At 34.9% G+C, this 13,179-nt stretch overlaps 1 protein-coding gene across 10 annotated transcripts in view; it reads right to left on the bottom strand.

Moving 5' to 3' along the window:
• The window catches only part of LOC116996308 (slit homolog 2 protein), a 259,704-nt gene that overhangs the window by 90,953 nt on the left and 155,572 nt on the right, over positions 1–13,179 (bottom strand). For all 10 annotated transcript variants that reach the window (XM_033059731.2, XM_033059740.2, XM_033059738.2 and 7 more), the window contains exon 5: positions 8,737–8,808. In XM_033059731.2, coding sequence (XP_032915622.1) covers positions 8,737–8,808 — 72 coding nt within the window. The remainder of the gene's footprint in view (positions 1–8,736; positions 8,809–13,179) is intronic.

A 13,179-nucleotide genomic window follows, 5' to 3' on the forward strand; every position in this document is an offset into this window, starting at 1 on the left:
CCCGCCGCGGCAGGGACCAGGGACACACACCAATTTTAGGGGTCTCCCTGTGTGTGTGCACGCCTGGAGCAGTGGGAGCTGTTACCCCCGGGTATGCAGGGGATTTAGAGTAATTACCTCCTGGAACATGTCTACATGTAGAAATAACAGTGTCCGACCTGTTATCTCCTTTAGTTCAGCTTCAAATGAAAGTCGTGTTTCTGCTGTAACCTTCAGAATCTGGTTTTCTACAGACTTTGTGCTGTCTGCAATTATATGCAGATAGTATGTTGTAATGGAGCACTTGAATTCTAGACATAAAACTCAGCAATCCATCCCATACATTATTAATCCTTAAGTATGAAGTTATGAAAAATTTAGATTCTTTTCTCTGAAGATGATTATTACCTTTTCAATTCAAAACATTGATACAGCACATATAGCTCAATTAAAAATGTCTGCTTAAATTAACAACCATGCAAATATAAAATCACATTTTCTCTACTGATAAAAGCTTTCCCTACAAATACTGAAATGTCTCATGCATTTCAGGGCATGACTTGCAAAGCAGAGACAATAAAAAAAAATCTCACTTTAAAAACTTCTCCAAGCTGGTAGTTTTCAGATAATATATATGAGTAAATGTGTGTGAACAATACTAAGAAAATGAAGAAAATACAAATGAACTCTGCCCTTCTGTCTTCAATTATATATTAGCTAGCAGGGCTAATGACACTTTCACTAAAGCATTTTCTGTGATTCTTCTGAATCTATGATAACATTTTACTTTATTAATAAATCATCACATCCACTGCTGAATGTAATGTACCAACTTCTATAAAGTTCTTCTAGTTTCATCTGAATTACTACTATAAGGGAATAAAATATTATCATAATTGTAACAGTGCCTGTGTTTCTCTGTATTTAAAGCTAAATGCAAACTATCAGTTGCTGAATATGATCTTTAATCATTTTGGTGCAACGTTACAACACCAGTGCTGCAGTGTCGGAATATTTAGGTCTACTTTCTAAGGCTTCTTCAATTTTTAGTAATGAATTTCACTTAACAATTAAGCTAATAGCCTTTTTATCTTAAAGAGGTAAAATATATACACAATACAATTCTCTAACCTCTCAAACAATTTATCAAAGCTATTTAAATTACTACAATAGCATGAAATGTTACCCTTGACACAATACAAAAGAGAAATTGTTTCCAGACAAATTGGAAAAATCTTTTAATGCCATCAAATTTGCCTAATGCAGTCTGCAGGTTAATCTGTAAAAGGGTGCACTGTATGTTTGCCCATATCTTATTATCCTTAGCTGTCAGTGTATAAATCAGTGCTGACACAGCTTCTTCTAAATCATCCATATTATACACAAAGGAAAATCTTTTAAAGCGGAGAAAGCACTTGAGCAAATCTTGTCCTACACAAACTGAAAGGCAGATTTCTTCCACTAGACTGGCAGCAGTGGTGATCCTGAAAACTTTTGGACTTCATCCTTTAATGAGTCACCATGATCACTACCTTAGTGAAGGGTGAGTTGTTTCCATTTAAACTTCTTACCAGAAAGATGACTCTGTTTGCACTGAGCTAACAAATTGGTATCAGTTTGAGGAAGGGAAGTTTGCAGATGGGAGAAGAAAAATATTCCCTAGTTTTAGAAATTACTGTCTTTGAAAGATGCTATAGTCCTTATGTTTTAAATTATCTTCCATCAGTTATATGATAAAAAATGATTAGACACACATCATGAAGAACAATTGGTGTGATATATATATATATATATTTTTTTTTTTTTTTTTTTAACTATGAAAGGGATATGACTTTGAAGACTGCATGACTGGCTTGAATAGCAATTTATGGCAAAAGTAAAGGTTAATGATACCTACACTGCATGTATGATCCAAACAGAAAGTTAGACAATATTCCACAACCAGTGTAACTTATGATGTCCTTTTAACAGATATACTGAAGTGATGTGATTGTGTTTTTTGATAAAACTGGTCCTCAGTAGCAAGTATCTATTAAGCTACGTCTTAAGGCACAAGCAAGAATACTAGAAAATACAAAGTATATATCTATCTAATTTTATGTTCATTTGTTTATTTTAAACATGACTCTAAAAACCACACATAAAAAATCTCCAATGCCATAATGAAACCTTTCTCACCACTAAGCCATTGAGCATACCAATAACCCTAATTTCATCTTGGAAAGATTTTTTTCCCCCCAAGGGCTTTTCTTCTTTCCAAATTATTAAAACACTGAGAACCGAAGCTGACCAGACATGGACCAGCAGCTCTGGCCCATTCTCATCCTTTCCCTCTTCCCAGTTTTTCTTTATCATCTTTCTGCCTGCTCCATCTCCATTTTGGGGCTTTTCTATGAGGGATCTCTCCTTGCTTTTGTAAAATTGCTGTTCTTTTCTGCCTCCAACATTCACAAAGCTTCAGCACTGCCATTCTTGTGAAGCTCATAAGATACCAAACAACAGTTGTAATATTCAAAATCCTTCCATCACCACAGAGAATTAACTCGATTTTGCACCCATGTGTGCAGCATTACCTGGGTATTCTGTATATGAAATATTCTAACTGAATTAATCTACTGCTGATTAAAATGTCAATGTTTATGTGAGTTTAGCAATAAGAATTAGTAAGAATAAAAAGTATTCAACTAATAATATGCCTACTTTAGAATATTTTTTATTTATTGGTCTCGTAGATACATCTTATGCTGTAGAAACATGTAGCTGACTTATATTTTCTTCCTTTCTGGCATATGTTGTTTACCAGAAAATGATAAATAAATATCTTAAAATAAACTTTGTTATCCCACAAGAACATTTAATGACTAACAGAAGATGTTGCACACATTTAAAAACTACTACCTTCATACAGGAAAAATCTGTCATCTGTCTCTTGACAGAGAAAACCTCCTTTACTCATTCCTAGAAAGTTGAAAGTTGGAACAATTTAAACACAATTGTCTACTTTTCTGTCTTGTTCTTCACATTTTGAGGACACTTTGTGGTCCTGTATGAAAGCTAATTTTTTCAACACAACTGAGTTGTTTTGTATTTCTTATTTCTCAATTTCGATTTCAAGACAAACCGATAATTTCAGAGGAATTAGTTAAAACAATGCAAAAAACAAAAACATGCTAGAATTTATTCTGTTTTTATCAAGCGTCAAAGAACTGTTTGTTTCTCATTCCCATGATTATTAATATTTACCTCCAAGTAATGCATAGTTGCTGAACAAACATTTTAGAAACAAAAGATTCATAGTCCAATTGCTCAATCCTCTAAAAATTCTCTAGCACTCTGCTAGGTTAATCCTAGAATTATCTTACAGGAGGAAAATATTATTTAAAAAAAAAGTAGAAATGAAACAAAAGAATGTCCTCAAAAGGAGGATGCATACAAAACGAAAAATCTGTGTGATATGATTCAAAGATATTACAACGTCAATAAGAAATAACTTTTTAAAAGAAAACTTAAAAAATAGTACTGAAATGCTATTTATTTTAACTATCAGCAAGAACAAGCTGTTTTTTTTCCCCAAAGGTCAAAGGGTCACCAACCTGCTTGGCAACAAGAGGTTTAGGAGGCACTAGAAAAGTGCAACTATTCTTTCCTTCATGGCTTCAGAGCTGTTTTTTATTGTAAAAAAAATCTTAGGCATACACAGAATATAGTTCTCTACACCCTGTGAAAATCCTTCTCTATGTAAACTTGAAATGCAGGTGGCTAAATAAACTAGTAGTCCATTTGATATTCTCAGTAAGAACAAGCATGAGAAATATTGAATTCTAGATTATTTAAGCATTTCTTAGACAAGCAATGCATTTGGAACAGCACTTGTACAGATGAATAGACAGCTATACTTCCAGTTGCAGTGGCATTCTATGCATGATCTGAGAAGAAATAAAAAATGAAAACATATTCAGCAGGAACCTCTTTTTCAACTGCTAATAATTGAAATTTTGAAAAGTCCAATCATTCCCAAAAAAAGATTAATACAAAATTCATTTATGTCTTTAGTGGCAGTTTTAAATATTTCACAATCAGCGTAAGAGGCATAAGGGCAACAACAAGTAATATCAATCAAAGTTTTGGACAAAGCATAGTACAATGGGAAGGACTTAGATTGGATGCTGGTGACTGCCTCCCTCTTCACTAATTCTTCATTTTCCCAGGCAATTTAATGTGTGAAGCTACTATATTGCTCTGCAGCCTTTATCCCTGACATGACAGCTAGAGTCTCCCCCACTTGCTGGGAAAAAATGGAACCAAGTGGAACACAAAGAAGAGAGTAGTCAAAAGAAAGGCCAAGAGCATGACAAGAAAAACAGGGTACAAGATCCTTGCACGAGATATTGTGAAAATGCGCCCTACTATTTTTGGCAACATTTGAGATTGCATATATTTAACATCAACATTTCATGATATTGGTATATTCCTTTCCATCCTCTGCCAAGAATTGATTACACAGAGAAAGAGAAAATTGGAATCTTATAAAATTTTACACACTTGAAATGGAAAAGTCATAAGGCCACAATCTACTCAAAAGGAGAGCATGGCACTATTGTTCTTTCAGTGATGGCTTACATTTGTTAGTAACTCAGTTATTTTTCTTCCTGATTCAACCAGCTTCAAAAACAACCCCATTAAAACTTACAATCTGGTGCACCTAAACCATTTTCTTACCATCTTAAATACAAATAAAATTCCTGAGGTTGGGAAAATTTAAAGAATCATTCACATCCAGCGTGAACAGTATATCACCAGGGAGTGTTATGAAACATTCATTAACATGTATATTAAAAAAAATTGTGTTTAGATTTTTATATGACAAAAATTCCCATTTATATGATAATTTCTGTTTATTTTTTTAAAAAAGTGGGTGCCACCGTGTTCTCTGAAGAATCTAATGTACTGGTGAATACTTTTCTCCCTGAAAAACTAGCAAATTAGGGGTAACTTTCAGAATTATATTTCCAGAATTTCACTCTTAATTTCTCTCAAGTCCCAGATCAGTAACTGTAGTGTATACAGTGTATTACTCTTTAAGTCACTCAAGAATACTTGAATAGAAAAATTGAGACTTTGACACACTGCAGCTATTTTGCTTTTCTGTATTTGAGCTGCCAGAATACTGGATAATGGGTTTTCAGTACTACAACATAAGCTTCCCTCATTTTTTTTGTTCTTACTGAAGAACTTACTATGTTACAAACAGCTGGGCTATATTGCTGAGACTGAAGCCAGGGACACTGACAATTTTGAGATAACTTCTGAGTTTGTGAGATGGCACCTGGTGTTGGCCTCCCCAGCAGAACCCAGAGTCCAAAGAGGGTCACCAAAATGAGGATTGAAGCAGATGAAATTTGGGGATGGGCTGCAAGAAATGCATTTGTTTGGCCTTCAGAGAGAGGGGAAAGGGGGAATCTAATTGCTGCCTACAACTCCTTCAAGTGAGGGTACAGACAGAGCCAAACTCCTCTCAGCTAAAAGATGAAAGGCATAAGAAATTGGAAACTGGGTAATTCCAATTACACGTAAATTACATTTATGAGGCCTGAATGTTTCTCAGGGTTTGTTACTCTTTTTACTGCAATGGTGTGGCAGGTTGCCCATGTTGTCAATTCTCACAATGTCTTGCTCATTTTGCTTTTGTCTTCTACAGAACCTATATGGTGAGCCTTATTAGGATGTCCAGAAAGAAAACACCATGGATGAATTTTATGGAAACTAGACAGCTTCTTCTGAGAAACATCAAGAGAGTCTACAACTAACATACTGCAGGAGGTTATAGTGGTATTATCAACCTTATAGGAAGCAGTTTCCTTCAGATTATCTGAGTTAACACCTCATTTGCTCTGCAAAGATTAAGAAATATACAATAAGATGTTTTCCAAAATATTCCAACTCCTGATTTAGAAGGAAGGTATTTGGTGGAAATGAGAAAAGGGTGAGTCTCCATTCAGGAACATGAAATACTTTATCAGGTCAAATTCTGTGAAATTTATTAACCATCTTCAAAATAGCTTAATAGTGCTACTGTTCTGGATGGTTATCAGTCCATGTTTAAAAGAAGGTTCAGTAATTTAAATTGAAACTGATGCAATTAATGCTGTTACACAATTTTTTTAAAATATATACATTACAATATGCTCTAATACAGATTTCTTTTCTCTTTGTACCTTCACCTACCTCATAGATGAGTTTGAAAGAGATAAATCTTTAACATTATGCTCAGTTACTGGACAATTTCTAGAACAAATGTTCAAAACTAGAACAAATATGGAATTCTGTTTATGACAATTCTTAGTGAGGATATACAAATATTTGGTTCCTGGACCTTATGTTAATCACCTTCACAGACTCACGGAATCCTTAAGGTTGGAAAAGACCTCTAAGATCATGGAGTTTACCTGTAAACCCAACACTGCCAAGTCCACTGCTCAGTCATTTCTCTCAGTGCCACAACTACACATTTTTGAATACCTCCAGTTTATGGTGACTCAATCTCTTCCCCCAGCCTGTTCAAAAGTTTAAAAAATTTTTACTCATATCCAATCTAAACTTCCCCTGGTGCCATTCTAGGGCATTTCCTCTTATGCTTTCACTTGTTATTTGGGAAAGAGACTGACACACACCTGGCTACAATCTCCTGGCAGAGAGCTCAATTCCTGTTTGAAAAGCGATACCTTCTATACCTCTCACTTATCAACTGTCTCCTTAATTTTCTTGAACAATGAAATGCAACTAGTAAAATTCTCGCTATACCTCTCTTCTCTAAGTAATGACCAAGGCTAGATGGAAGGCTGGGGTTTGTCTCTCCTCACCAAAGATTCTGGAAAGGCACAACAGTCTGATCTAGTTACATAAGTGCTGTGCTAGAATTCTCCCAACTCACCCCATGAACTCATTGGTCATTGTGCAAAGCGATTTTAGAGAAATCATTAAGTTTTCAGATTAGGGGTTTGATGGCTTTTTTTTTTTTTTTTTTGTGGCAACTTCTGAGGAGATATTTGTAGTATTTATCCTACCACAAAAAAAAAACCCATGCCACAGATATGATTCGGAATTTGTGACAATGCTATGGTGTTTATGATTTTTCTTAAATTATCTCCTGAAAAGAGAAACACTTTAAAGGGCAGATCTACTGCACACTAAGAGAAAAACAGTATCTCAGATAAAGATTAGCGTCCTAATGAAGTTTTTTACTGCAGTTTTCTTACAATATATAAGTACACCTGTATTCTAAACTACTGCTTTGCCACTAGAATACTTTCAATGATGCTGCTATTTTTACTACCAAAGTTCCTTTCTGTGGCTGTATACATTTTCAAACACCAAAGATCATGCAGAAAAATGCAGGCTTCTTGTAGCCAAACCTCTTTTTGACCATGCATAGTGATGGGACCAGTTCTGAATAAAAACTCGTAAAGTGTCAATTAAACAAAGTAACTAAACTACTTTGAGAATCACAGGCACTTGCACGTTTTGGAACACAACAGAGTTGAACATAATGTTTTTTTCCACTGAGGTATGACAGAATTTCACTGCCAGGAAGAACTGTAGTAGACCAAATTCTTGGGGTTCTGCTAAATCTTCAAAAATAAATTTTCCTCACCAGTTTGTGTGCAGTGCTGCAGGCAGTAGAATGAAGTGGATTCCATCACAGGCAGACAGAAAAGTGAAGGGCTTCCTATCCCATCCTCTCCTACTGAGGACACATCACAACTATCCCTTCACAATCACAGAGCACTTCTGTTTTCAAAGCAGCACAACTAGAAAGTTTGTCTTTCTGTTTTAGCACTGGCACCTTCAATTAATTAAAATTATTTCAGTAGAAATTACATGAAAGCCTCCTATAACCCAATATTTCCCTATATTTATCGATGCCATGTAAGAGGGCAATCATATTTTTTCACAGTTGCACCACACAGGTAGCTCCATAGTCTTTCTAAAACGCACTATTATATGACCTCTCTCTTTTTAGGTTGTTTATGAGTCCTTAGCTTACAGCAGGGGTTATAGCTTTTGAGAACATGACCTATTGTATCCTACTGCAGAACTTCTTCACAGTTTTCAGGTTGTTTGGCTTGTTCAATCCACTAAAATGACCTACCACTCTGAACAGAAAAGTCAAAAAGCCACTGCTTTGCTTTGTCTTGAAACTCACATATTTCCACATTTAGAAACCATAAGAATTCAAAACCTGCCCATGAACTCCAAAGTCACTATCTCCAGGAAAGTATCTTTCTTTCAGAAAAGACAACAGAAGAAAACTGAACAATAAAAATTGTCACACAAGTCTAGAAACATATGCTAGCAAAACTAGATAATAGCATGACCTTTCTTTTATGCCATCAAACAAAAGGCAAACTTTTAAAACCAAGGCAAAATTTTTTCCACACAAATTCTTTTTCCACACAAAATCATAAAATGTTTCAAATTGCCTGACATTCAAATATTAAACTCAGGGTTTATAAACTAATAGTTATAATGCCATGTTGTCTTCAACTCAATTTCAATGTTTCATATTTCCATAAGGCAATACAAGGATGTTTAAGATATGTTAAAGTATTACGCCAAAGCAAATGATAAATATCAGTTTTATGAAGATATTCCTTAAGTAGCTATAACAGTTCTTAAAAAAAGATATCTGATACAAAAAAAGCACTGTACAAAAAAAAGCATTATCATCAGAATATATGGAAGGAAGAAAATACTTACAGATTTTTTATATCTACTGCTCCTCGGAATGCCTTCCTTGGTATTGCTTGAATCTGATTTTCACTAAGATCCCTAAGAAAAAAAAATAAATTAAATGTAAAAATGCTATATGTATATATATATATATATTTAGATTTGTGTATAACAAAAAATTTTCAGCCATTATGGTTCAGTCAATATTTCCAATGAAGCTTATTTTATTACATTAACTGATTTGTAATTGAAGACATAGCAATAACAGTCAAAAAAGATTATCTGTGTCACACAGTAGTTCCTTTAGAAAATAGCAACATATATTAAAAACAAAATAGAAAAAGCAGTTTTCACTTTTCAACCATTTTAAATCCCTGTTTGATAGTATGTGCAGCTTTACATAAGACTGAAATCCAGCAAAAAGAAAAAATAGTGAGATACTGAGAAACAACGATGAAGCTGTGCAATATCTGAGATCAATATGTTTCTGACTTTTGTTTCAGTGTCAAGCACCATATATTTTAAAAGAAGGAATTACAATACATTCTACAGCAGATATCTAATATTCCTCCCCAAAATCCCTGAATGATGAGCTGTACCAGGCTATCTGAAATTATTATCTTTTACAAAAGAGAAATATTATTAAAATGCTTTTAAAATTAGTGGGTTTTAAATTTTTTTTTCCATATGAATAAACAACCCTTTAACTTTTCTGAAATCCAGACACATTTTTGCCCATCACAGGGGGCAAAAATCTAGAGAACTGAAGATAGTACCAGAGGCGACAGAAAATAAGAAAGAAAATAGCAAAAGTAAACTAGGATCCAGAACTTTCCATTTATGCTTTGCACTATTAATGATGCAGTGCAATAGAAAATGACCAACACATTGAAGTCTTTATTGCTGTATCTATATCACCTGCAATTTGGAGGTTTCACCTCAGAGAATAGTTTGCTACCCCGAACCAAATACACCTATCACACATGGTACATGAATGTTTGAAGTCTTGCAAGGGGGCCTATCTACCTTTCTGCATTAAAATGATGAAATCAGATCTTCTTTTGGAAGCCTTCCAAGATGCATCTATACACAATATGGAGAACAAAATTACATGAAGAAGCTTTCACGAGCATCTGAGTAAAAATGTACAGTAAATTCACGAATACAAGCCGCACGGAGTATAAGCCGCACTGCTGGTGTGTTGGCAACATTGATGTCTTTGTCAATAGATAAGCCGCACCTGGAATATTAGCTGCACTTTAGTTCGCAGCGAACTTTCACAAAGTCGTCATTTAGTAACACAATCGCGGGATCGCCGGGGCTTACTGGCTTACTGCCGACCTCAGAAACATTGTTTCCAAGTGAAAAAAGACACACCCTTTATTTACAAGCCGAAAAAGACAGCATGATACTAGGTAAGGGCAGATATCACATTTTTGTCCATAGATTAGCCGCACCGGAATATTGGCCGCATTTCCGGGTTTCCACCAAAATTTTAGTCTTCTTGCTGCGGCTTGTATTCGTGAAATTACTGTAAAAACAAATCAGATGCCGACAGGTGCCTCTACAGAGGGATTTAAAGTCCATTTGCACAGAATTTTTCTTGTGGTTAACTAGATTTCATTTTGCTAAAACCAATCCAGGATCTTCACTCTAAAAGCACACTAAATGCAATCCAGCTCCTAACAAAAGTAAAGTTTCTCTATCTTGATCTTTAGAGACATATTTAGAGAGCCTTTTTCAGAGAGTAGGTTTTAGAGAAACATTGCAAAACTGTGCAGAGAAATAAGAGATCTAGCTCAGAGTAAGTGAACAAGCAAGAATCATTTAGTCGATTAGACATAAAAAGTCATGCTTTTGATATATTCTTTCTCTAAAATGCAATCTAGCATGAGCTCATATTTCCAGTTCTGAGCAATCACTCCTGAATATCCCTTTCAGATTTATGAACTTGCAAAAAATAATTTGAGGACTTTATAAAACCCCATGCTGCCCAAGTTTAACAAAATTTATATCAATGTAATTATTTTGAAAAGAATTCCACATACATTGACAGCAATTTTGTTTTATCCAATTCATTGTTAATTTATGGAAAATCACTTTCTATTTACTAAATCTTTCATAGTTCATGCACCTAATTGCACTGCAATATTCTTGCAAAGTATACTTAAAACTAGACCCAATTTCAGTATTATTAATCGTGTGTGAAAAAAGAGAATTTGTGAGCTGTGATTTAATTTTCAAGCCACCTAAGTAATCTTGAAATGGGATATGACTGCACTGCTCTGACAATAAATTCAGTGGCAATGAATGAAAAAGCAGCCTTCAGCATTTGTTACGGTAACATGATTTAACAGCCTACTTCCTTGGAAAAAATTCCCTTATAAGCATGAAATGCAAATATCTATATTTACACTTCTGTTTAATTGACTAATACATTTTACCTCTATAAAAATTGTGTGTGAAGTAGGTAAGGTAGCAGTAGTGATTTGTATCATGATCAATGATTAGTTTACAACACAGATATATGTATGTATCTATGTAAGCCACTGCCATATTCATAAATATATACGACAGGAGATAATGGGTAATGGTGCATTAAGCTTTTCATGGCATTTGATAGAGAATCATCATTCACCATTTTATATAATTTTAAAAAGTGAAAGATGAGCAATATCTAGGCCAAATGCAAATTATTTTTAAAATCTAATAGACAATTTCTATGGTCAAAATCTTTGTTTCCGTGGGAAATTCTAGCACAATGCAAGGGCTGGCAGGTGACAGCTACTGTGTCTCACCAGACAATCCACTGAGGCTGTCTGTGTGCACAGGTGTGTCTGTGTGTATGCAAATGCAAAAGACAGCAGACTGACTAATTGCATGCTAGATTTACTGCTGGGTCAGCACAGTCATCACCACTTCCATGTAGCACAAGCTCAAGTAGACTGAAGTATAGTGTTCCTTGGTAATTTTAGATCATTTCAAATGTAAACTACTTGACTGCAAAGGTTCCCAACCTTGCTGAACAAGGCATTGTTTAAAAGTATACATTTAAACATGGAGAGCTAAGTAAGATTGGCAAACGCTGTTTTCCAAAAATAATTTTTTTGCAATGCATTAGCTGGTCTGAGAAACTTGGACCTGTTTCTGTAACAGAAGCATAAGTTCATTTCTATACTGCTAAATTCTACTTCCCATAAAAAATCTGATTTTCCTTACAGCAGGAAAAAAATTAGTAATTATTTATTCATTGTTTCAAGTTTTCATCTGTTCAGTGTAAAAAGGTTGCCTTACAAAAACCTTTAGAGGCTTAAACAAACATTTAACTTTTTCTTCTTGCATAAATTTCACCTACATTTCACAACTCAGAAGCTGTGTGTGGTCTTTTTTATTGATCTTTGAACCCATTCCACTGCAATTCTTAGACTGCTCAAAAAAAAAGGTCACAAGAAGCACAAGGTGCATTGTGACTTTCAAGGGAAATGGGGCAAAAAAATCTATTTTGTAGATAAAACCAGCCAATTTTGCACGCCATTACATTACATTGATTTGACTTTGCAACTAATACTCTGTAGTGAAGAAAGGTGCAAAACTCCTTTTTAGCCTGATGGCCATTGTATTGCTGCACTTATAACTATCGTCCTCTTCCATTTCAGAAATAGGCAGCCTTTGAATAGAGGCTCTATGATGGCAATTGATCCCCCTAAAATGAAAGAATGTCTAAGCATTTCAATAATATTTAAGCCAAGATACAACAAAACATCCTACTTTTATAAGAACAGATCTGTATTTTTTTAAAAGAAGGCATGAACCTGCTTCACATTAAAAAGCAGCAATCTGACCAAGATATTTTCATTGGAACAAATTATACTCCATTAATATTATAGTCCAAGACCTTACATTAAAGTCCAGAATATCACTGGAACAGCAGAATTGATTAAAATATACAGCTAGAGTGAAAAAGCCAAGGCTATCTGAGAACTTCTTTCTTTAAATAGAGCTCAATGATCTAGTGAGATGTTTTGACAAATTCATCTTTATGCAGATTCCAGTGTCATAGAGGCCTCTTTCAACCAATTTTTTCTTGACTCTATGATATAATTCCTAGAGAGATATACACCAAATTATTAAGTCTAAAGGGGAGTATCTTAGACATTGACCTTTCAAGAAAATTCCTTGGTGCAACTTTGTGGACTTCATTATGTCATTCAGGGGTGGGTACAGCACCTTCACTCCTTGTCCTCCTTGCTCCAGCATCACCAAACCTGTGCTCAGGGCCAGGTGTAACTTCAGTCCCTCTGAATGTGAGATGTTCTCAGGGACAACTCTCAGGTTTGTTTCCTTAAGTTAACAGGTAGTACAGGGGTTAACTAGCAGAGTGGCACCAAAAGCCACCTGGGTGAGTTAGACTGGCAGCAGCTGACAGAGTTTTCAGAGGAGGCACAAATGAGCATTGCTGCTGCTCGAGAT

The sequence above is a fragment of the Catharus ustulatus genome, chromosome 5, assembly GCF_009819885.2.
Source record: "Catharus ustulatus isolate bCatUst1 chromosome 5, bCatUst1.pri.v2, whole genome shotgun sequence".
Lineage (NCBI taxonomy): Eukaryota > Metazoa > Chordata > Aves > Passeriformes > Turdidae > Catharus > Catharus ustulatus.